The sequence below is a fragment of the Podarcis gaigeae genome, assembly GCF_964106915.1.
Source record: "Podarcis gaigeae genome assembly, chromosome: Z".
Taxonomy (NCBI): domain Eukaryota; kingdom Metazoa; phylum Chordata; class Lepidosauria; order Squamata; family Lacertidae; genus Podarcis; species Podarcis gaigeae.
In genome coordinates, this window is record NC_139691.1 from 25,353,492 (window position 1) to 25,379,066 (window position 25,575).

At 43.8% G+C, this 25,575-nt stretch overlaps 1 protein-coding gene across 1 annotated transcript in view; it reads left to right on the forward strand.

The window, feature by feature from the left end:
• CHRDL1 (chordin like 1) overlaps nucleotides 1–25,575 on the forward strand; it is a 47,845-nt gene that overhangs the window by 8,266 nt on the left and 14,004 nt on the right. The window contains exons 3-8 of the mRNA XM_083722361.1: nucleotides 5,540–5,652; nucleotides 7,010–7,103; nucleotides 17,338–17,483; nucleotides 19,168–19,261; nucleotides 20,573–20,640; nucleotides 23,814–23,988. Of these exons, the coding sequence (XP_083578487.1) occupies nucleotides 5,540–5,652; nucleotides 7,010–7,103; nucleotides 17,338–17,483; nucleotides 19,168–19,261; nucleotides 20,573–20,640; nucleotides 23,814–23,988 (690 nt within the window). The remainder of the gene's footprint in view (nucleotides 1–5,539; nucleotides 5,653–7,009; nucleotides 7,104–17,337; nucleotides 17,484–19,167; nucleotides 19,262–20,572; nucleotides 20,641–23,813; nucleotides 23,989–25,575) is intronic.

Below are 25,575 nucleotides of genomic sequence, written 5' to 3' on the forward strand. Positions count from 1 at the left end.
TGATGGATTCATTCACTGCTGATTGGCAGCAAGAATGCCCACCCACCAGAATTTTCCCTTCTGTAGACAATGAATTCCGGAACATTGAAGAGAAATGAAAACACTATTTCTCAAAATCCAGTCTTAATAGTTGGCCAATAGAGCACAAGTTTTGGTTTGAAGCTCCCAGGAAAAGAGCAGTGACTACCACCATCATTGTTGATCCCCATCCAGCACCAGTTATGTGGGGTAGACTGTTCTCAGAGGGAAATGTTGGGGAAAGGAAAGGGAAAACATGTTCTGCAACTTTTTCCACTACTTTATTTTTCCATGGATTTTTTTTTCCATTTGTAGAAATGCATCAATCATAAAATTAATTACTAACATAATGAATGAACATGATGCAAGCCAACTTGAGCATCTGGAAATGCATGCAATGCCAGCCCAATCCAAAATGAAAGCTGCAATTAAATAATGTCAGGTGACCATCCCTAGGAAATACATATACTTATGTGCACAACTCTTCCAGCAAAGGACAAATTATCATGTTCATAATCTTAACATATTTATAAGCACTGCAGTAAAACTAATACAGAAACTGAACTTTGAATTTGTTTGAATATAACATTTACAGCATAAATCTATCCATGTCTACTCAGAAGTAAGTCTCACTGAGTTCAGAGGGACTTAGTGGTGATGGGGGGGATTGATTCACATTTAATAATTTGGGACTGGTTTCCCCACGAGATTGCCTTACTCTGCATGTTCCTATTGTTACATTTGCCTTTATGCTAAGCATGTTTAACTGTTTTCCCCCTATTTAGCTAGCTGATAAATTTTATTTTATCTTTAATGAACTCTTTGTTTTCCCCAAGAGTATATTTTTCATTGCCTTGTCAAGAATCTAATGTAATAGCTGGAGGGTCTGTTTTACCTCAGATATAACAAATGCAGAGTTTGCTTCATTCCATTTTAAGCACAGCTATACACATCACCGAGGTCACCTGGGTTCCATCCCATGAGTTTGAAGTCATGTGCTGAAGTTTTCAGGTCATATTTAGCTAAGATAAATCAAATAAAAGATGCAATACCATTTAAGGAAACAAATTGCCTAGGCAGTTAGTAAAACATATTAATGGGGTCTTTGGAAACAAAAGTACCGTATATATCTGAGAATAGTTTTCACTGATCTTAGCAATCTATGGGACATGAGATTGCTTGCCAAAAGTCATGAATGGCAGGTGACATACTTGGTGATCACTGGAAATTGTTCAAGACATTTTGCTGCCCCCAGTGGAGTAGCATGGGTTGTCAGCACCCGGGGCAAGGCAAGTAATTTGCGCCCCCTAACCCGTGGATTTTAGTAGGGGCAGAGAGCTGCGAGTGTGAGCGCCCCCCCCCCAATGTTGCGCCCGGTGCGGCCGGCCCCCCTGCACCCCCCACGCTACGCCACTGGCTGCCCCCATTCCATGTACAACCCCACCCCAGACTTGAGTGACAGTTGAATCTTGCTTTGACATTGCCTCCACTGCACCTGAGCAAAGCAGGTTAGCTTAAGAACATAGGAAGAGCCCTCCTGAATCAGACTACGGGCCATCTACTCCAGCATCTTGTTCTCACTGTGGTCAACCAGATACCCCTGTGGGAAGCCTGCAAGCAAGCCCTGAGTGCAATAGCATTCCATGAATCTGTCTCGTCCTCTTTAAAAGTCATCCAAGTTGGTGGCCATCACCACCTCTTGTGGGAGAAAATTCCACACTTGAGCTATACATTGTGCAAATAAATGTCCTGAATTTTCCAACATTCAGTTTCATTGGATTACCCTGAGTTCTAGTATTATGAGACAGAATGTGCACTTTTTGCATATCAAGATTATGTTTATGCACCTCTACCGTGTCCCCTCTTACTCACCTTTTCTCTAAACTAAAAAGCCCCAGATTTTGTAATCTTTCCTCCCAGGAGAGTTGCTCCGCCCCCTTTGATTGTTTAGATAGCCTTTTCCCTCAACATTTCCCACCTTAGGGGCCATAGGACAGACCATGTAGAATACATAGGGCTAGATGTACATGTGCCAGAAGGAACCAGCAAAATGAATTCCACTAGTGCAGTGGGACTTCCCCCCCCCCCCTTTCCTCTCTCCTCACCACCTGCCCAAAACTCTGGGGAGTCTGGAAACCCCCAGAACAGTGCAAGGCAGGAGCTGAGGGAGATCATTCTGTTGGGCAAGCTGAAACGCTTGCACTGACAGAGCAATTGGAAGAGCACAATGTTGATTTCTTCCCATAGTTCTGTCCACTCTCAGCTCCATAGCATTGGCCACCTGGGGCCATTGCCTCACTCTGCCTCATGGTAGGGCTAGCTATGGAAATCTCATTTGAAGCTACTTGTAAACCATGGAATTCTTTGCTGTACCTGTAGGTGCCACTTTTCTCTGGCTTATTTCTTGTATTGCTCAACATTATGTGATAGTAGTTGACCATAGAACAAGCATATTTCCCAACTCTAACCAAACTTCCCTGGCAAGTAGAGGGATACAAAAGGGAAGGACAAGATGGACGTGATCCAAGGGAGGCATTCTCTCTGCTCGACTGAGCTTATTCACAAGAACGAGCTGTGCAAATAGCTTTGTCTAAAGCAGGAGCATCACCAAGGGGCTGTCGGTGGCATCCCCAGTTCACTGCTTCTCAGACATGAAAGCCTCATTCATCCCACAGCCGACTGAAGTGGAAGCAGATCTTTTCACACAAACCACCACAGTGCCCCACACAGCTTGCACCACAGTGCCCCACACAGCCTGCACTCTGTTTTTAGGCAGAAGGAAGGAAAGCAGATCATATTGGCCAGGTTTAAATGACCATCTCTCAACAACTCTTCTATGGTGCAGAAGTTATCAATCTGAGGTCTGTTGACTAATACTACTTTGCAGGCTCCTTCAAGTGCTTTCAGGAAACTTGCAAAATTGTTAAGAATGCATGCAGGTCCTGCTATCCAAACACTCGAATGAAAATTCACTTATCCAAACACGAGGAATTAGTACCCAAACCTTGCTATACACAGCACAGATTCAGATATCCAAACAGTCAGACCTGCGTGTAGTACTGTAAACAAATAAGCAACCTTAAACAAACATTACTTTTTTGTGTTTTGCTGCTAGAAACCATGTGGGTAGGAGCGGGAGGAGAGGGAGGGAGATTTGACAAATAAGAGAATTTTCCCCCTTTCTTGTTTGCCTTTTGCAAAGTTTCAAAGGGTCTTCGTGCCCCCCCCCCCATCATTTTGGGGTCAAAATTCTACGGTCCAGGATGCACTGGAATTTTTCCAATAGGGTTCAATGAAAATTGTCAATTAATTATGCGAACGTACACCTAACAAACAATTTCCTGAGAATGCATTGTGCTCAGATAGCGAGACCTGTGAATGTACCTACTTGGCCCTGCATTTGATTTTATTTATTTCTGGCAATGGAGATTGAGACCGCTTTGCTCCAGCCAAAGTACAGCATGGGCTCTTCATCCTTTGCCACCCTCAATCCTAAATACAGAAGCTGAATGAATGCTGAACCTGAGTTGAAGTTTTAAGTTTAATTCCACCCTGCGTCACAGGCCTCTGCTGACAAGAGGCCATTCCTTTACAAAGAGAAGACCACAGCCACTAAAATATGAGTTGTATGTGTGGTTTGATTTGTAGAACAAACAAACAAAAACTTTATTCAGTGGTTCACCAAGACCCTCAGCAATTTCCATTGGAGTGACATTAAAAAAATAAAATGTTTGAGAACCACTGCTGTGATGTATGTTATCTCTTGTGGAGATATTCAAAACAATAGTGGGGTTCAAGGTGGATAACATTTGCTTATACAGTGGTACCTCGGGTTAAGAACTTAATTTGTTCCAGAGGTCCGTTCTTAACCTGAAACTGTTCTTAACCTGAAGCACCACTTTAGCTAATGGGGCCTTCCGCTGCCGCTGTGCGATTTCCGTTCTCATCCTGAAGCAAAGTTCTTAACCCAAGGTACTATTTCTGGGTTAGCGGAGTCTGTAACCTGAAGCATCTGTAACCTGAAGCATATGTAACCCGAGGTAGCACTGTAATGATTACTATGTATAAATGCAAATTTAAACAGGAGTATATGTCATGCTAGTGAAAGAGACTGTGACCAGGTGGTTGCTGTGCCTGACAAAAGAAAGTACTTCACACAGCACATAGTTAATCTGTGGAACTCACTCCCACAGGACAAATTCATAGAGGACAAGGCAATAGCCATGACAGTTATGTTCTACCTCCACTGAGAGAGGCATTCATCCCCTGAATACCAGTTGCTGGGAATCACAAGTAGACAGAGTGTCATTGGACTCATGTCCAGTTTGCAGGCTTCCAAAAGGCATCTGTTCAGCCACTGTGAGAATAGGCTGCTGGACTAGATGAGCCTTTGGTCTGATCTAGCAGGCTCTTCCTATGTTCCTCTGCTCAGTCTGCTATCCAAGTGCTGATTGTTGATAAACAACTTCAAGTGCCTTCCTGCTCTCCCTTCTTAGTGTTCTTTAGTTTTAAACAAGACTTGGGACAGGCAGCCCTGGAAATAGAGAATGCCTTCAAATGGAGCCCTGCCCTCTGGCAGCTTGTTCTCTATAAAGGAGGACACTATATGTGGGTGGGTTGTTGGGTACATTTACCCTCTAGCACAACCTTGAGGTGGTTGGTGGTTTTGTTGTTGTTATTGTTTTAAGGCTTCAGGGCCCTTTGGCTAACTGTATGTCTGCCTGGAGAGAAGCAGGGTCTTAGAAAGGAAGGCAAGCAGGTTAAAGAGCACACAGAGACACACAATCAGGTTCAGTAGCTTATCACTTAGCAGGAGATTAGGCAAAGCTAAGGACAAAGGCTAGAAGATGCAACCAGAAATGGAAGCTTGTCCTCTTCCCCGGTTCCTTGAACAGCAAATGTTTGGCATCTTTTAAGTTCCTCTTCCTCTTCTTCAACAATGGCATTTGGTTTTCCACAAAATATTCTGTCCATTTTCAATTAGAATCTAAAATAGAATGGAATAATAAAATATGCAATAACAGAATGGAAACCTACAAAAGTATGATCAATTTCCAAATGCAATTTCCAATTTGCAACTGCTGGTGTTATCTATACTTTGACCATCTTTATGCATACTTGCTTTTAAAGTTTTATTTTACCACTAATTTCTTATGTGTTATGGAAGCCATGTGAAGGTATTTGTGGATTAAGGAGAATTTAAATATTGCTAAATAAATCAATAAACATGTGGAAGTTTAGCTCTACAGTAAGATATCCCCAAGGGGCACAGGGGTAGAGCATCTGCTTTGCCTTCAGAAGATCCTAAGTTCATCTCCACGTAGGACTGGGGATGTCTTCTGTCTGCCTGAAACCCTGGAGAGCTGCTGCCAATCAGTGTAGACAATACTGAGCTAGATGGACCAATGGTCCGACTTGGTATACAGCAGCTTCCTATGTTCCTAAAATGATGGTTACCCACTCTGCTTTTGCACAGACCCCTTTGCTCACCCTTCACATCTTGGCCTCTTCTCTTTTGCAGACTCAGAGACTTACTGTGTGTTCCAAGATAAAAAGTATCGTGTAGGCGAAAGGTGGCATCCATACCTAGAGCCTTATGGGATTGTCTACTGCGTTAACTGTCTCTGCTCAGAGGTACGTTCCTTGAAGCTAATTCTATTGCTTTTCAGCCCTGACAGCCAGATGGTGACCATTGTGCACAAGAGAGGAATGTCCTTTGTTATGATGGGCAAGCTATGTGTCACAGGGATTGCTATAAACCTAGCTAAATTCTATGCTATTTTCACAATTTAGCTAGTGATCCAACTACAGTGGTACCTCTGGTTATGTACTTAATTTGTTCCAGAGGTCTGTTCCTAACCTGAAACTGTTCTTAACCTGAAGCACCACTTTAGCTAATGGGGCCGCCCACTGCTGCCGTGCCTCCGCCGCACGATTTCTGTTCTCATCCTGAAGCAAAGTTCTTAACCCGAGGTAATATTTCTGGGTTAGAAGAGTCTGTAACCTGAAGTGTCTGTAACCCGAGGTACCACTGTAAAAGATGTTATTCAGTTTTGCCTTTTGAAGTGAAGTAACCTGATTTGTACTGCCCTGGCTAATATGTAGAGAGGGACACAGTTATCATTTGGGTTTTGCAAGCCTTGGCTCAATCCTTGACTCAACAATGCAGCAAAATGCATGTTAAAATTTGTGTTTGGGGACTGTGGATTTAGAAGTATCTAAGACACGGGTGGTGCTGTGGGTTAAACCACAGAGCCTAGGGCTTGCCGATCAGAAGGTCAGTGGTTCGAATCCCCGCGACGGGATGAGCTCCCGTTGCTCGGTCCCTGTTCCTGCAAACCTAGCAGTTTGAAAGCACATCAAAGTGAAAGTAGATAAATAAGTACCGCTCCAGCGGGAAGGTAAACGGTGTTTCCATGCGCTGCTCTGGTTCGCCAGAAGTGGCTTAGTCATGTTGGCCACATGACCCAAAAGCTGTACACCGGCTCCCTTGGCCAGTAAAGCGAGATGAGCGCCACAACCCCAGAGTTGTCCGCAACTGGACCTAATGGTCAGGGGTCCCTTTACCTTTGCCTTTTATGAGAAAATACATTCAAATATGCATTTTTTATTTTTTAAAAAAATCATAGATTAATGCAGAATGGAATGGAGATATTGAATGGGCACATCAATCCATCCCTGCTCCCAAGGGTATCTCAAATTGAACCCCAATTATTTTGCCCCATAGAATTCAATGGAAGTTATTGAGGATCATGACGACCAATGTCTGTATAAACTCCACCCATTCATTTGCATAACTCTACATCAGGCTCAATTTCTTGTTCACCATAGTGGAATTTTACATGAACTTGCCTGAAGTTAGGAAGGATATCTTGCTTGGTTTATGAATCTTCATCCATAAAATGGGAAAGCTATTGCAAGGCCAGGATGTTAAGCATGCTGAAGTTGCTGAACAGAAATAACCCTTCTTCTCTTCAACTTATTTCTCCAGAATGGGAACGTGTTGTGCAACAGAATAAGGTGCCCGAATTTGCATTGCCCCAATCCAGTGCATGTGCCGCAGCTCTGCTGCCCACGGTGTCCAGGTAAAGTCTTATTTCCAGTATAACAAAGCTCCTTAACTGCACTCAGCTTGGGATGCTGCTGGGGCAGAGCAAACAGACAAATTCCCCATCTAAAAATAACAATGGAATGCTTTCATGCAGCAAACGCTGTTATACACTCCATTTATGACAAGAGAGGCCCATATTCTCAGGAGATGACTGGCTGAGGGAGCCTGGAGGGGAGCCTAGCCCTCCCCACAAGCCGTCATTACCATTTCTATATGGCCTCTGCTCATTTTATCAGAGCAAGCTGGCTAGATAAATCCCACATCAAATAGTGCTGTTCCTCTGTGCATGCAGAGCACTCAGTTTTTGTTTATCTGGCACTATAACCCACCTTTTAGATGCTGTCCTGTTTGTCCTAGGAATTGTATTTCATTAGAATGCAAGAGGAGCCTGACTGCAGGATCAGGCCAAAGGCCCATCTGGGCCACATTCATGCAGCATACATTTAAAGTACTATTATACTGCTTTAAACAGGCATGTCTTCTGGGAACTGTGGTTTGCCAAGGGTGCTGAGATTTGTTAGGAGACCACTATTCCCCCTCACAGAGCTACCATCCATGGTGCTCCCTGTGAAGAGGTACTGGCTGCTAAACCTCTCTAAGAATCTATATTTTAAAAAACAGGGGCAGGGAGGAATGGGTGATGTCACACCAAGGTGATGTTTGGGTCAGCCATGTTGATTCAAAATGACACCTGGAATCCAAACAACAGTGACGTTTGCTGCTCCCACTTTAGGAACCCTCATGCCAAGTTTGGCAATTATATCTTGAGAGGTAGCCAAACCTACGCCAAAAAACTTGTGCAAGAATGCCCAAGTCCTATTGTTGGTCCACCATCTTGATTCAAAATGGCACCCATACATTGACATCTCCTTCATCTTCACCCCAGGGTCCCTTGTGCAGTGGCATAGCTAGCTACCCAGGCGCCACGCACAGGGGATAGGGCTAGCCACCAACTGGGGGGGCCAAGCTGGGAGAGGGCACACTGCTCCCTGCAGGGAGTCTGCCCGCTGCCTCCCCCTCAGCTGGAGGGTGGCCAGAAAGGAGGCGGTGACTTTGGAGCTCTGCAGGCCGTGTGCCACATGCGTCCCACGTCACACCCCGTGCTGGAGGGCGCCCTGCAGCCCCCGTGCCACCCATGGCGCTCCACCCCCTCCACTCCCCTTCCTCCACTACTCCCCTTGTGCTGAGTTTTGCAGTGATATTTTGAGAGGCAGTCAAACCTACATCAGAAAACAGGCAAAGTCATTCCAAAGTGACATTTTGGTCCACGATTGTGATTCAAAATGGCGCCCAGTGTCCATATATTGCTGGATGTTACTGGACTACAACTCCTACCATCTCTGACAATTCGGCATGTTGGCTAGGACTGATGGGAGTTTCAGGTCAGCAACATCTGGGGAGCCACCCTGCACTGATGATGTCATCCTCGTCCTTGTCCTCCAGTCCCAGGGTCCTGCTCTAAATCCTACTGGCAGACTATATCAAAGGCTGGCCCCATGCCCATATGAGCAGAAAATTGTCGTTGAATGGTTGTCTGGGAGAGGCAGTAACCCTAAATAAAAGCCATATACAACTGGAGTCTTTCTTGCAACGTAACATAGCTTCATAATTAGGCTGGGGAACTGTAAATCAGAGAAGCAGAGAGCTGGTGATGTTTATGGCTATATAAACTGGGTCATACACTGCGTAATAAACTCCTGCAGACTGTACATTTATTATATGCTCATTGTTAAGAACCACTGTACAATGCAGACGAAGCGAGATCTCTCTTGGATTTGTTGCAAAATTCCCGACATGGCCTAACGTCTGGCAGGCTTGATGCTTGGCCTCTGCTCCTGCCACCGTCTCTCCAGCTCCCCATTTCCAGTTTTAAAAGGGTATTAGTTACACAGGGTTGCAAAGGAGGTATTTATTCAGCATTCTCCAGAGGGCTACAGGGTTGCTTTGTTGCTGATAGCAGCCAATGTTGAACAGGACTGAACACTGGGACTGAGCAGAGGCTCTTGTACCATTTTAGCAATTCACGTGAGCAGAATTTCATCTTTATCCACTGAGACCAAAAAGCTGCTCAGGCTGAGTAGAGAGGGGAGCAATTTCATTCAGCTTCCTCCTGCCTGTGGGAAGATCCATGTGGCAAAGGCAAGCTCTCCCTAGCTAGGCTAAATAGGTGGATTCATGTGGAGCAGCAGTGGGAACCACTTTTGTCCCCATGGGCCAGGTCCTTATTAGGATCTCCCTCATGGGTCAAATTTCACAGATGTGCGGGGCCACGAGCCTATCAGAATACCTTTTGCCCCCATTAGAGAGAAATCAGGCTTGAATGGGGAAGGAGAAAGAAGCTCCATCATCCCCTTTAAGCCCAATTTTATTGAAGTCTTAAAGAGAGGAGACTTCCAAAGGCTTTTGAGAACATTTGTGATTCTTCATCCACCCCTTAAGGTCACAACAAGATCAGGCTTCACATGGATGAGAGGGAAAAGGTTTTGGGAGTCTCTCCATCCCTCTTTAAGATCACAACAAGTTTGGGTTTAAAAGGGAAGGGAAGAGACTTCTTTCCTTTTCAGTGTGGAGTTTGGAAACCCAGTCAGATGAGTGAGGTATAAACAACAACAACAACAACAATTACTATTACTATTACTGTGATGATGACGTGCCCAAGAGCTCCTTGCAGGGAGCTCCCTAGTGTGCCCATTCACTCTCCTGAGTCCAGCACTAAGAAAGTTTGCGATCCTGCTTAGTGCTACGTTTGGGTGCTCCAAAGTGTTGTATGTATGCACAGTGTCTTGCTTAGGAGGCATTTATTTGTGGGTGCCTATCAATTAATTGTCTCGTGTTATGTTGGTCACATTATGTTGGTTACAGGCCATTTGGAAACCTTTTGCCCACAGCTTCTCATAAATATCACCATAAATTTGGCACGTGCCCATGAATCATTAGCTCTTCATGTATACACATGGGATTTATTAATACCATTCATACTTTTAGAGACTTGCTATAAGCATGGTAGGTGTATTCAGGCTTTCATTTTTACATCTGAAAGTAACTAAGTGTTACTAATCCAACTGTAACAAACAAATCTTGACTGCTTGACAGTGAAGTCAAACAAATTTCCAACAGGAATAAATAAGACCTGTACACAGCAGTCCTTAGCACTGCCACTGGTTCTTCCACCTCCTGCTTTGATCTCCAGTTATATTTGACTGGATACCACCATCTTTTGCCATGTGGGTCAGACCATCTGGCTCCAAGAACTTTTTTCAGCTTGTGCTCCAGACTATATCCAGCCTTCCAGCAACTTTTTATGATTAGCTACATATTTATGCCCACACTCCTGTGAATTTATGGTTTTTCGGGACGTCTCAAGTTCAACCTGTTTTCCTTCTCACTTTTCAGTCCCCCTCCCTTTTATTCTTTTGCTATTCCAGTATGGAAAGAACAAAAAAGCAAGCAAAAGCAGGACAGATAAGACACAGTTTTTGATCACCCACATAAGGACAAGGAGAAGTTGAGACTGGATGTAGCATTTGGTGTTTTTGTTTTTATTTAACAAAATGTATATACTGCTTGATGGTGGTAAAACTTCTCAGCAGTTTAGAAGAAATATTAAAATCGTCAATAAAATCAGTTAAGAAAAATGGAAAACCTTTAAAGATGATAAAAAAAAACCTATCAATACCTACGTGTTTGGATAGACTTGCCTAGACAAAAATAGTTTGAGCAGTCACTGAAATGCATGGTTCTAAATCATCCTTACTTTCTCATCTCCTTTACTGGCATTTAAGGCCAAACTGGACAAGATGTGAGTTGCCCAAATGCAATTAACATGTTGAGCACTGGGTCTAGAGCAGTGTTTCCCAGCTGTTTTCGGACCTCAGTTCCCATCATCCCTGACCACTGGTCTTGCTAGCTGGGGATGATGGGAGTTGTAGTCCAAAAACAGCTGGAGACCCACATTTGGGAAACACTGTGAGTTCCACTCTTTCTCTGCCTGCCACAACCCTGGCTAAAAATTCCCCACATTGAATATGCTTTTGCATTTCAAAGGCATTGGGGTCCATCAGGGGCTAAGAGCAGCTTCTGGTAGAGTACCCTAGGGTGGGCAGAGTCAGCCCAGAAAGCTTTTCATTGAGAAGGCTGTCACCTGCAGTTCAGTGACTCACCACATGGGGTAGCCACACAGAGATTCCAGCTCCTGGGAAAGGCAGTAAATTAGCAGCATGATTATGATTGCTGCAATGTTTAATGGATTAGTCGCCCTTTGATTGGATTGGCTCAAAAGGTGCCCCTCAAGCTGTTAAGGGCTTTATATACTAGTAGTAACACATTGACTTTGGCCAGGTAACAAAGTGGCGGCCAGAGCAGCTCTTGGAGTTGAAGTGTAATATGCTGGCAGGGTTTCACTCCTGCTGTCAATCTTTAACAACTAATTTCAGCCACCTACCAGCAGCTATCTAGTGCATATGGCTCCTGCTGTCATATGCACTGAAATCAACATGGCAAGATCTGCTGGGAGCAAATGATCTTAACAATGTGCCATTGCTCTAAGGGGGGGATTTTTTTACATATTTAACGTAAACTTTATGTATTTTGCATTCAGTTTGCTCTAAGACTAAAGGGAAATTGAATATATACACACACACACACACACACACACACACACACACACACACACACACACTAAATACATAAATCCCACCCAGAGAGTGACAACACATCATCAAAACCTGTCACTCTCAGAGAACTTCCTACATTGATTTCAATGTGCGTCACAGCACCAGGAGTCCCATAACCTTGCTAGCTGCTCTTGTTGTTGCTGTTGTTTAGTCGTGTCCGACGCTTCGTGGCCCCATGGACCAGAGCACGCCAGGCACTCCTGTCTTCCACTGCCTCCCACAGTTTGGTCAAACTCATGCTGGTAGCTTCGAAAACACTGTCCAACCATCTCGTGCTCTGTCATCCTCTTCTCCTTGTGTCCTCCATCTTTCCCAACATCAGGGTCTTTTCCAGGGAGTCTTCTCTTCTCATGAGGTGGCCATAGTATTGGAGCCTCAGCTTCACAATCTGTCCTTCCAGTGAGCACTCAGGGCTGATTTCCTTAAGAATGGATAAGTTTGATCTTCTTGCAGTCCATGGGACTCTCAAGAGTCTCCTCCAGCACCATAATTCAAAAGCATCAATTCTTCGGCGATCAGCTTTCTTTATGGTCCAGTTCTCACTTCCGTACATCACTACTGGGAAAACCATAGCTTTAACTATAAGACAATAGCTGCTCTTAGGGAACTGAAATCACTTTGTAAAACAGCAAAAGAAGTCAGATAGGCAGCCTTCAGACAACCTTTTCTTTTCTTACATAAACATGTTCCATGCATATCTTAAAGTATTTATATTAATTTGTCCTTTAAAACCTGCATTGAAATAAGAGGGTACAGACTTTAGTTCCATCTCATGACAAACTGGCTCAATATGGAGGATGCCTTTAGGCCCATCCCTAGACAAGGGGCATTTTTTCCTAGGAACGTTTCACCATTGGGCACCGACTGTGGCCCACATCCCAACAGGGGCTCCATTGCTGATCTCTGGAGCTTCCTGGCCTAACTCATCCTCCTTGCTTTTTCCTCTCTGCTCACCCACCTTCTTGGAGTGGCCAAGCACTGAGAGGCGTAGTGATTGTGTGCTTTGCTTTTAGTCAATGTATGTTTGTCCTTCCAAGCCTCAGCTTAGAAGTCTGTGCGACTGAGAAAAGGAGGTACTTCTTTTAAATAATGCAGGCGGCACCAGGAGCTGCTCTTGGGTGGCTTAAATTGCTTTTTAAATATTGCCTACAGGAGTGAGAGCCTGCCAGCATATTACACCTCCGCCCTGAGAGTGATGTTGGCTGCCAATTCATTACCAGGCCAAAGTCAAGGTGTTAATGTTGAAATGTAAAGCCCTTAACAGCTTAAGGGAACAAGCTTTTTTTTTTTTTTTAAGGATCACCTTACCCCATGTATGTCCACTTTGATCTATAGAGCTGGCACTTTTCCAAGTGCCATATAATGTTTGCTTCAAGGCAACAATCCTTCAGTGTGGCAGCATTGATACTGTAGGACTCCTTGCCTTTGGACATTAGGTAGGTGACTTTGCTGTGCTGCTTTTGGTGCAGAGTCTGGGAGCAGCCACTGAGAAGGTCCTCTCCCATGTCCCCACCAAGCACATCTGTGTGGGTGGTGGTACTGAGAGGATGGCCTTCCCTATCCCTAGTTCAAGGTGGAATCTTCCCCATGGAATCTGCTTGGAATTTTCTATGCTCTAGGGCAGGGGTGGCCAACTTCCAAGAGACTGTGGTTAAAAACTGGGATTCAGGTCAAGGTTGTTGAGCTTTCTTTTAGGGGAGCCAAAGTTGTTGAGCTTCCTTGGGGGAAGCCAGTGATCTACTACAGACGTCCAGTGATCTACTGGTAGATAACGATCTACCTGTTGGACGTGCCTGCTCTAGGGGCAAATTGAAATGGAGGCTTCCTCTTGCTCTCCTTGAATGATTTATTTAGACCACTATAAAAAGAAAAACACAGGAAATTAAGCCACATGTGCACCCACAAACATTAAACCATTGAGGAGGAAAAGCTTGAAGAAACCTGAGCATCAGAACTGAAACTTCACCAATAACTTGATACAGTTGGGTTGGCCACGTCCCGCACACTGGTTTAATCACTCCAAGCGGTGGGTGATCTTGCGTGTGCTACTGGCTGGCTGTGTTAAAGGACAAGTTGCTGGAATAGATTGGCTTTTGCAAGCTTAACGGAGCCCTTGAAGTTGCTTTCAAAAAGCATTGGGTAGCATAATGTGTTTGACACCTGCGCCTTAAGGCTGCACATATGGAGGCAGTTAGCATCCACATTTGCAGTTGCTTGATGCTGGATCGCTTCCCAATCCTGTCTCATTGCTCTCAGCCACTGCTGAAAAAGTAACCCAGTGAGTTGACTCTAGAAAGCAAATCTTGGGCTCTCACCCAAATCACTTTGTATTTTATTTAAATATTAAATTACAGCATGCTGAAGGATTTGAGGCTGGAACTGCTGGGGTTCGATTTATCGGCAGATGGATTCCCCATTTGCTTCAAAGCACGTTTAAATCCTTGGAAAGTTTCCCGTCAGCTTTGAAAATAACATTGCCCAGTAGCTCTGATGTTAATTAGTAAAAAAACAAACTCCCCTTTTAGGGAAAAAATCAGGAGTGTTTTTTTCTTTCATTCAAGGAGTTTATGCTCCTGGTTCGAATATCATTTCTTCTTTCAGTGTTTAAACCTTTTGCTATTTTAATTGTATTGTCATTTAAAAAGATTAGCCAGGCAAATATAATTTTTCCAGCATCACATTCCTTCCATTTCCCTGTTATCTCTTCGCAAAGGATAGACATTGCATTTATCAACCAAGAATGAAGAAAATAAAAGAGTTAGAGTAAATTTTGTTCCCTGAGTAAGTCAGAGGGTCAACCAAACCCACGAACATCCAACACTCATAATATATTTATGAAGATTTGTCCTCATGGTGGTACTATGGTGGTATTTAGGTGCTCCTGTTTTCAAAAATGTTTGCAGTGGAAAGGTTTTGGGACAGTAATGCTGCTTCCTTTTTAAGTGGGGCATGTCCTGCAGTTTTCCTGAAATGCTGTAAGTTTTCATAACGCAAACATTCTGATTTATTTATTTTCTCACTTTTGTTGCGCTTTTGTTCAAGAGTCCCTGTCCAGGTAGCTGTAATACAATAACATTGGGGAAGCATTGCTGATAAAGCAGAACTGTGTGTGTGATCCTGTATAAATCCACAACTAATGCACTATAATTGTGCCAATTACGTTGCAGAATTACATCTGCAAAAAAACCCTCACCGGTCCGGCAGGTGGGAACTCTACACCTGAGTTGTACTTGCTCCTGTTTGCCCTTACCTGAGTGCCATTTTAGCTTTACAATATCTTAAGAGAGGTGTCCCCTGAACCCCATATCTATTTTCACACTGTGCACCATTTTTGTATTTCATAGTATAGCTCTATATGACCCTTTTACATGTACTGAGTGGCATGATTCTGGCTTTCAAATTGCTGAATATTTTAATATTTCGTGTATGAGATGTGTGGTAGTAAAAATGCACCAGGGACATATAGATAACAAAAGGAGCCATCTAGGATTTAGGAGATCAAGTAGGCATGTGAGGCTGTAAGTTGTTTGGATTTTGTGCATACTGTACAACACAGAGGTCCTGGCATTTACTTTTCCTGTTACTTCAGAAGGTGGTTCAAAGGCTTTGAGGTGCCTGCATGACAAAGTAAATGGTTCACAGAGCCCTCTAAATGTCACTGTTTAGCTCATATGCCTAAAACCTGAAACCTCTTGCTCCTTTGGTTGAGTGCCCAGCTTAACAAATGAAGAAGAAGAAGGGAAAAAACCTCATGCATTCCTCAGTAGCACAATAATTATGGAGAGTTTCTTTTTACATGATTTTATGCCACTGATGTAAAAGAACTGCAGTCACCCGTGAATTCTGGAGGTCAAGGAAACCCAATTGGGGGGGGGCATCTTTTTTGCACTGGGCCTTCAAACCCAATGAATTCCTTGCATGCCAACATTATTTCAGTTCTAACAAACAAACACTTTGTTCTTAGTGCTACATAAAGCTTTTATTTCAAATGGCTGTGCATGAAAGCAAACGTATAATATTTCCAGTGTGTAGGGGAGGCAAACTAATCCTATGCTCTAGAAGCACATCGAACAGAAATTAGGAAACATAGAAAAATGCTGTATACTGAGTCAGACCATGGGCTAATCCAACTCAGTCTTGTCTATACTGATTGGCAGAAGTTCTCCAGGATTTCAGGCTGGAAACATTCCCAGCCATACCTGGAGATGCTGAGATTGAGCATGAACTAACACGGAGATTGAGCATGAACTAGCAAGGAATAATTGGCTGCTTGGGGTTATTAAAACCAGAATTCTGTTCTGTGAAGTCCTCAGAGACACAAACTCAAATGAACAAGTGGGATGATTGGACCCCTGGTCCAACTAGCCTTGTATTGCCTGCTGTGACACACAGTGGTTCTAGGACAGAGGTAGCCAAAATGGTGCCCTCCAGATGTCATGGACTACAGCTGCCATCAGCTCCAGACATCATGAACAATGATGATGGGAGCTTTCATCTGCCAACTTCTGGAGGGTGACACTTTAGCTGGCCTTTAACAAGGGTCTCAATAGGGGGTCTTTCATTGCCATGCTAACTAAGATCTGTTAATGAAGCCAGCCTAGTGCATTTCAGCCTAGTGCACCCATCAACCTCAGTCAGCAGGGCCAATGGACAGGCATGATAGCTCATGGTTGTGGGTTCAAGCCCCACATTGGGTGAAAGATTCCTGCATTGCAGGGAGTTGGACTAGATGATCCTCGTGGTCCCTTCCAACTCTTTGATTCTAAGAATTCTGTGATTCACTTCATTAATTTAATGTGCTTTTTGTCACAAGTGACCTCAAAAATGCAGTTTACATTTTTTTTAAAAAAATCATATAAATTGCAAGCCACAGAATACAGCTGAGAGGGCAGCAAAATATAAGCAATATCAATATAAATCACAGAACCACAAAATTAGAACTACAGAACAAAACCGATTCAAGGCTCTAAACCATAGTTCCCAAAAGCTAGAAAAAGCAAGCAAACTTCCATTGAACATTGAACTCCCAACAGACCTGTGACTATCCATGCTTCCAGAAGAGTGTTCCAGAGCTGGGGCACCAATACCATATTAGACCCATCTGGTTCTTCCGCTTCTCCACATGCCTGACACGATGGGAGCCAAAGTCCAAAAATGTCTGGAGGACACCACGCTGGTACCCCGATATAGCTGGTGGTGCTCTTCCTGATTGCCCAAGGGAACCCTGGCTTGAACCCTGGTGCTGGCCACTGTGAGAACTGAGTGATGGACTAGGTGGGCCTTGGCGTGATGCAGCAGGGTTCTTCTGATGTTCTTAATGAAAGTGAGACAACAGATCTAAGAGATAAGGCAGTCTATCTCTGGGGGATTAATCTGCCATTACTACCCTGTTGGGAGAGTTGAGCAGGGATCCAGGCAGAGCGAGAGCAGAATGTTCCCTCTGTGAGTTGGGAAGCCCTTCTACCTGCCACACCAGAGGAGACACATGAGATAACTTTGTTTAGTAAATTGCCTCTTCTTCCTGCCCTCTTGCAGATGATTCGCTTTTTTCTACTGGCAGTAAGATAACCCGGAAGTCCTGTGAGTACAATGGCACAACCTACTACCACGGGGAGATGTTTGTGGCAGAGGGGCTCTTCCAGAACAGACAAGCCAACCAGTGTGCCCAATGCAGCTGTTCCGTAAGTCACGTGATTGTGTTAAACCAGTGTTGTGGCCCATTCCCTTCTGAGCAACTTTCCAAGGGCTTTGTGCCAATGGTGGGCAGGGCCTGAGGCAAATGCAAAGCAAGGAATGTAAATTTTACATTTGCACAGTAGGCTAGTTTCCACATCCACACTCATCTCCATCCAGACAAGCAAGAAGGATTATCAGAGTTCAAGGACGCATTCCAACCAGGCAAAAATACTAAGGGTACAAAGTTGAACCAGGAGAAGGTGTGTGGTCTGGGGAGAATTATTTTCATGTGCGTGAAATATTTTATTAGTTTTATAATAGAATGACATCAGTCAACTTCAGCAAAACCTGCAGAACATTACATTCAAACTTCAGTCATGTCTGAGCACATAACACCAATCTTGGCTTGACTGTACCAGCTACCAATTAGTCTCTGGGTGCACTTCAAAATGCTGGTTTTGACCTATAAGGTCTTATGTAGCTTAGGTCCTCAATACCTCAAGGACCTTCCCTCCCCATGTGAACCAACCCAGCCCCTGCAATTTGTCATCTGAGGCCCTTCTACATGCGCTCCTGCTACAGGAGGTCTGGACGGTGGCAAGATGAGAACCAGGCCTTCTCAATGCTGCCTGCACACTTGTGGAATACTTTGCTGAGAGAAACACACCTGGCATCATTGTTGCATATATTCAAACCCAAGGCAAAATCATTCCTCTTTAATCAGGCCTTTGACTTTCAAATTTCTATGGCCTTTTTTGTGGGTGGGATGTTTTAATGTTTTTTTAAATGCTGATTTTAATGTGTGCATTTGGTTTTTTTGCTTAAAATGTTGCAAGTCACTTTGAGTTACTGTGGCAAATAAGTGACTAATAAATTCATTGATGTTATTAATAATAGAAGGGAAATGGAGCAGGGACACTGTCAAGTAACTGAATCAGTGAATACGTTGCCAAGGCTTCATCTATGAAACAGCTTCTCCAGTTGGGTGAGGAGAGCAATATATATCCTTTGTAAGTCACTTTGACCTCTGGTTTTGAACCAGTGTGATTCTTTTCTCCATTCTCTATTTTAAAAGATGAGGTATCCAACATGGAACATTTCTCGGAAAAAGTTATCAGGTGGGCTGCAGAACCTGTGATGGAGCAGGCATTGCCACACTACAAGCCCCATCATCCCTGACCATTGACCATGCTGGCTGGGGTTGATGGAGGTTGGTAGTCCAACAACATCTGGAAAGCCACATGTCCCCCATCCCTGTTTTAAGGAATTTATAATCTTCAAAGAAACTCCAGTGCCCCATCCCGCCCAAAAGAACTTTTTGAAAGTCACAAGAATAAGGCAACTGGGCAGTTTCAGCCTGTCACACATTTCATAGTGCTGAAGGGAATAGGTAGGATGTACCTCTTCCTGCTACTGAGATTCTCAGTCCTCCTCTACATCTGATTATTTGAGAGGTCAGTGACATGAGAGCATTATGAGGATTCCAGAGCTTTGATATATATAGAGAGAGACAGCAGCTCATCATTTTAAGCTTTGTTGCAATTAAATAACGCTTCATAAAAGGTAAAGAATGCGCATGGGATTGTTTTGCTGTTATGGCAACCATCTGCCATTTGAATCTGTGCGCCTGCATCAAGCACTAACTAGCCCTACTCTTATCTTTTTGTGTTTGTGTGTGTTTAATGGCAGGAAGGAAATGTGTACTGTGGCTTGAAGACATGTCCCAAATTAACTTGCACGTCTCCAGTGTCCACACCAGAATCGTGCTGCCCAGTTTGCAGAGGTAAAATATATATGTATGCAATTTCTTACATGCCAAGCCCAACCTGCCCATGTCTTGAAAGAGCTCGACAATTAAGCATGGCATTGAGGCAGCTGGAATGTCACTGTTTTCTTCAGACACTGAATTCATCAGCATGACTAATGTAGCTGGGGCAGCCTTATCAGCAACTTCCACTAAGGTAGAAGGAAACTTAGGAACATAAGTATAAGGAAGATACCTTATATTGAGTCAAACCACTGGTCCATTGACCTCAGTTCTGTCGACAGTGACAACAGCCAGCCAGAGTTTCAGACAGGGGTCTGTTTTGCAACCCTACCTGAAGATGTTGAGAAAGCTCTAAGCACTGAGCTATGATCCTTCCCCTAAAGTTACTTTTACACAGGAACCTGCCTTGCCAAGAAGCCAGATCATTGGTCCACCTAGCTAAGTAGTGTCATAGCATTACAGTGGTACCTCAGGTTACATACGCTCCAGGTTACTGACTCTGCTAAGCCAGAAATAGTGCTCCAGGTTAAGAACTTTGCTTCAGGATGAGAACAGAAATCGTGTTCTGGCGGCGCGGCAGCAGCAGGAGGCCCCATTAGCTAAAGTGGTGCTTCAGGTTAAGAACAGTTTCAGGTTAAGAACGGGCCTCTAGAATGAATTAAGTACTTAATCCGAGATACCACTGTAGATAACTGTAGAGTTGGAAGGCATCCCAAGGGTCATCTAGCCCAACTCCCTGTAATGCAGAAATCACAATACTTAGTTGTCAACACAGTTTCCAAGGAAGAGGAATTGATTGGCAAAACAACTTTGGGACTTGTAGCTCTGTGACGGGAACAAGGGTCTGCCAACAACTCTCAGCACCCTTAACAAAGGACAGCTCCCAGAACTTTAGGGGAAGCCATGACTGTTAAAAGTGGCATGGGAGTGGTTTAAAAAATATGTTGTGAATGTGACCCAGGTTGGTGTGCTTTGAAATCTGCAAGCACTTCTAGCCATCAGTACTAGATGTAGAAGTGTGTGGCCCAAGTCCTGATATTGAGCCTGAGCCTGGAAACCATGAAGACCTGGAGCCCCAGACCCCAGAAACATGCCAAAAGTCAATTCTCTTATTCAAGAGTGAGGCTGAGGCTGTTTCAGAATTTAGGACAGTTCTGTTTCCAGTTTAGTTAAACAGTAGAAAGCTCCATAGAAATGTCCTCAAGGCTATCATTGGAATATAACTCCTCCATGTTGATATCTTCACATTCATTAAACACAGGGACATCAGGGTGGGGATCACAAATGGCCCCAGTAATTCTTGACATCATTGTCTCTTGATTACAGGAGACAGGGAGTCTTCGTGGGACAACTCGGATGGCGACATCTTTCGGCAACCAGCCAACAGAGAAGCTGTAAGTGAAGTCCATGATCTCATCAAAAGAAACAGAACTTTCCTACTGAGTTGTGCGCACACCCAAGGCTGTTGTGTCTTTTGTTCATTTCACACCCATCCTGTTTCAAAGGGGGAATTTCTGGCAGATGTTTTCATAGTAGCAGGACTTATCTTTGTGATTGAGACGTCCTCTGGTAGTTGAAGCGTTGACTAAATTGATAGAAAACTTAAAGCTCGTTTTGAAGTTCACTGGCTTGAAACTGGAAGAGGCCTGGCTTTCTTTTCCTGGAAAAAAAGACAAAGAAAATCTATAAAAAAAAATTAGCCCATGAATAGTTGAAATGCAATCAAGGCCATGAGTATATCTCATGTATCTGGGGAGGAGGGAAGGAGAGAAAACATCCTTTGTTTAAGAAAAAAAATTAGCAGTGAAGGAAACATAAACAGTTGCTTATTTTCTGTGGTTGGAGTATACTGAATTGCCAATCAGAAGAGCGTCTGTATCCATTTCTGTGGCCACTGAATCAGCAAGCATTTGGGGAGACTTTTGAGGTGGAGTACAGTGGCAGAGTGATAAATTTCAAAGGTCAAAAGCAGAAAATGGAACAGACAGCCTCAGAAGGTGGTGGACTCTCCTTTGTCAGAGGCTATTAAACAGAAACTGGGTGGCCACCAATCTGTGATGTGGTAGCAGCAGATTTTCTGCATTGGCAGAAATGCAGGGGGGTTGGGGCTAGGTGGCATTCCAAGTCCCTTCCAACTTCATGACTCTGTGTCCAGTTGGGGACAGGCTGAGGATTGGAAGTGGTTCTTCAGGATTTTGGAATAAGGACCTTCCCAGCCCTACCTGGGAACACCAGGGATTGAACTTGGAACCTTCTGAATGCAAAACAGATGCTCTACTAATGAGCTGTTGCTGTTCCTTTCCTGTGTTGGCCTTCTTGCTGAGATGGAGGTACTCCCCAACAGCTCTTTGACCTCTGGCCAGTGATGATAAAGAATGCCTCCCCAACCACAGCCGCAGGGCTACAGAAGTTTGGAGCAAAGTCCTTGCTTGAAGTGTGTATATCCAACTCATTCTGAGGAACTAAATCTGGGTCTGCAATGATTTTGGTGTCTGTATTATGAAACCAAACTGTCAGATATTCAGTCCAGCAGAACTGATTGTTACAACAGAGTAATTTGAAATGAAAGCTCAGTATTTTGAAATGTGAGGAGCAAAACCTAACAAAAACAAACAAATGCCTCTGTGTGTGTGTGTGTGTGTGTGAGAGAGAGAGAGAGAGAGAGAGAGAGAGGGAGGGTGGGGGTGGGGGTGGGGTGGGGATGGAGAGAATGAATGTTTTCATTGCTCAAAATAATGGCTGTAATCCAAAACAGATTTAGGCAAACCTAAGTCCACTAGAATCAATGGACTCAAGTGCCCTCAACTCTGCAAGAAATGGAAAGGAACCCCAAATTACTACCTAATCTGACAAGGGGGAGAATCTGAGAACCCAGTGTGTTAGAGCAAATAATTGATCCCTGCCCTGGACTCTTTTTTGTCTTTTAAAAAAATGCTCATACCATCTCCCAGCTGCCACCATCTCCTCCACCCAACAACACCAACAAAGTTAGAACAGTTTCCAGGACCTTACCAGGAAGAAGTGACCACCATTTTAAACACACACAAAACATGGAAAATTCTTCATTGGCCATTTGGGTTGGCCACCAGCACTGCATCACCAAAGAAAGTGCACCATAAACCCTATGGGGACTTACCAGACAATACTTTATTGAGAGCTCCTGTAACTCCAGAGCCATCCCTATGTGATATTAAGACCTTTAGCAAAATGCATCTGTGAAGTATCTATGACAATTATGGGCAAAATCATCATAAACTGAGATTTAGGTGTGTTGACTCCATCCATAGGAAAGCACTTATGAAAGTAGCTTGTTGTGTGCTAGCCTATGCATATGGTAGCCTTGCCTGGAGATAAGTAGAGCAGGCAGCTGCGTTATTTTTCCCTGAAATGCTTCCCAACATCCCCAAAAGTGGATTATCCAAGTCCAAGAGAAGAAGAGGTTGTACCTTACTCTGTACTAACAGTATTGGTGCATGGGTGGAAAACATGTGGCCCTCCAGGTATAGCTATTGTTAGTGTTTATTTATTTCGCAAGATTTATATGCCACTTGATTGCAATAAAACTTCAAAGCAGTTTGCAAAAAGAATGTATTAAGAAAATCATGAGAAAAATAAATAAATGAAACAATTAAAAACAACTGTTTAAGACATTCAAAACATAATTAAAATCTGAAATAAGCTAAAAACCAGATTAAAACATGCGTCAGAGAAATAGGCAGATGGCCTTCTCGGTAGTGGCACCCTTCCTTCGGATGTCAAGGAGATACAACTTTTAGAAGACATCTGAAGGCAGCCCTGTATTGGGAGGTTTTTAATGTTTGATGTTTTTAGATATGCTGTAAGCTACCCAGAGTGGCTGGGGAAACCCATCCAAATGGGCGGGGTATAAATAATAAAATCATCATCATCATCATCATCATCATCATCATCATCATCATTATCAAGATTGCACATCTAGGTATGCTTGCTGGAGCAAAAACGTTTTTAGCAGGCACCAAAAAGAGTACAGTGAAGACAAGCTGTTTATGAACCTATTTCCATTTAGCATCTTGATGTTGCTGCGCTCCAATTCCCATTAGCCCCAGTCGGCATGGATTCTTGCACAAAGCCTGCAAGGAGCTCAGATTGTACCCAGTCTTTCCCAAGCATTTCTTATGATTTGTTTGCTGGGAGGTTTTTCAACAAAGCTCATTCATCCAACAATTATCCTGATTTACTCAAGTGGCATTTAAACTTCTTCCCATTAATCATTAGTTCACCCCACACTTCTCAATGCCTTTCCCCATTACTTTCCTAACTGCAAAGTCTTTTGTGGAATGGGTTTGTCGTGCTAGGGCAACTGAGCACATTAATCCACTTTAAAGGCACAAGCCTAAAGTTCCTTCCTGCAAAATACCAACAGTCTGGAGGCACCCGTGGCAGAGCTACCCTCCTGGAATGTGGTCCTGACAACAGAAGCTCCATAACAGAGCTCATAAGATTGTTCTTCTAAAACCTTCAGTCTCATGAAGCTCTACTATTCCTGTTCTCAGAGGGTTTTTCCTCTCTTTCTCTCTCTTTCATGCAGAGGCACTCTCCTCATCGCTCCCATTATGACTCTCCACCCAGCAATTCCCGACAGGCAGCCAGCATTCCACGGGCCCCTGGTGGCAGAAGTAACAGAGGAGCCCTGCCAGATATGCAACAGGCCTCTGGAACTATTGTACAGATTGTCCTCAACAGCAAACAGAAGCATGGGCGAAGTAAGTGGAATGTCTTTTTTTTTTTGTAATTGTCTTCTTAGAGGGTTTGGAGGAAAGAACCCAGCACCACACACACAACTCAGAAGGCCCCAGATTCAGGTCTGTGGCTGGAGGGACTCCTAGGCCAGGCTTCCTCAACCTCGGCCCTCCAGATGTTTTTGGCCTACAACTTCCATGATCCCTAGCTACCAGGATCAGTGGTCAGGGATGCTGGGAACTGTAGTCTCAAAACATCTGGAGGGCTGAGGCTGAGGAAGTCTTCCCTAGGCAATCTCTGGGATTCCTGAACATTTTATGGAGCTTCTACAAACACCTTTGGCAGCTTGCTTTTGCTGACTAGTGAAAGTATTTTTGTTTCTCCAGCTTATTTTTATTTTAATCATTTTTTCTCTCGTCAGCAAGCCATGCTGCACTTTTACCTGGAAAGTTTCAGGGAGGGATGGGGTCCTGAGCTAGGTGTAGCAAAGAGTGACTTACACTAGTCAGGAGTGGTGCCTTGTTTTCTCAAACATCAGTCAGCATTTTATTATAATGGAATGTTTGTTCTCCAGGTGCAGGGAGAAGGAGGGGGGGACTTTAATTTTAGTATATTTATTGTTTTGCTTACATTTATATCCCACATTTTTCCATCACAGAACCCAAAGCATGTGGTACCCAGTAGTCAAAAGCTCAGGCACTGACTAGACCGAGGGAGCATCTACTTTGCATGCAAAAGGTTCTAGGTTCAATCCCCAGCATCTCTAGGTAGAATTGGGAATGCCCTCTGCATATGAAATGCTGGATAGCTGCTGCCCATCAGTGTGGACAGTACTGAGCCAGAGGGACCAATGAATCTGAATCAGTATAAGGCAGCTACTTATGTTCCTATGCTATGCCTCTTCCAACTTGCGCAGCTTCAGCAAAGTGTTAGGATTCATACAGTACTGCTGCAGAAATACATGTGAAATAACTGAAGGCCATTTCACACCATCATCAGCCAAGGCTCCTGTGCATCAAGTGCAGAGCAGGCCCGCATGCATGTACATCACATGTGCTTGATTCCAGCAGTATATCCACCCTTTTTATGGGGGAAGAATTTGCAGGGAGTAGACGCAAACCCCATCAGATCTATGCCCACACAATACACACATTATTGTTGTTGTTTGTCGAGCTTCATCAGTGTGCATGGCACTTTACAAAGAATAAGAGGGCAGGTCCCTGCCTCTAGGATCTTGCAATCTAAATTTCAGCACAGGGTGGAAGAAGATGAAAGTAAGGGTAGATAGGGATATCAATTTCTAACCCCTCTACCCCCATTACATGGGCTTAAGCTTGTTACAATTAGGGAGGGTTAAGCATACTCTTTCTGGTTTTTCAGATATTTTCATTCCCTAAGTCCGTTGCATTCCATTTCTGCACGAATCTGCTACTTTAAAACAGCAACTCTGCATTAAAATTGGTATTTCAGTATGTACTTTTTGAAGAATCTTCACAAAAATAGGCATTTATAACCCTGTTTTATCCTAAATCATGCATTTTTACATGCACCTTAGTACTGTACCTAGGAGTGAAGGAGAAATTTGATTCTGTTTTGCATTTAAAGATAGA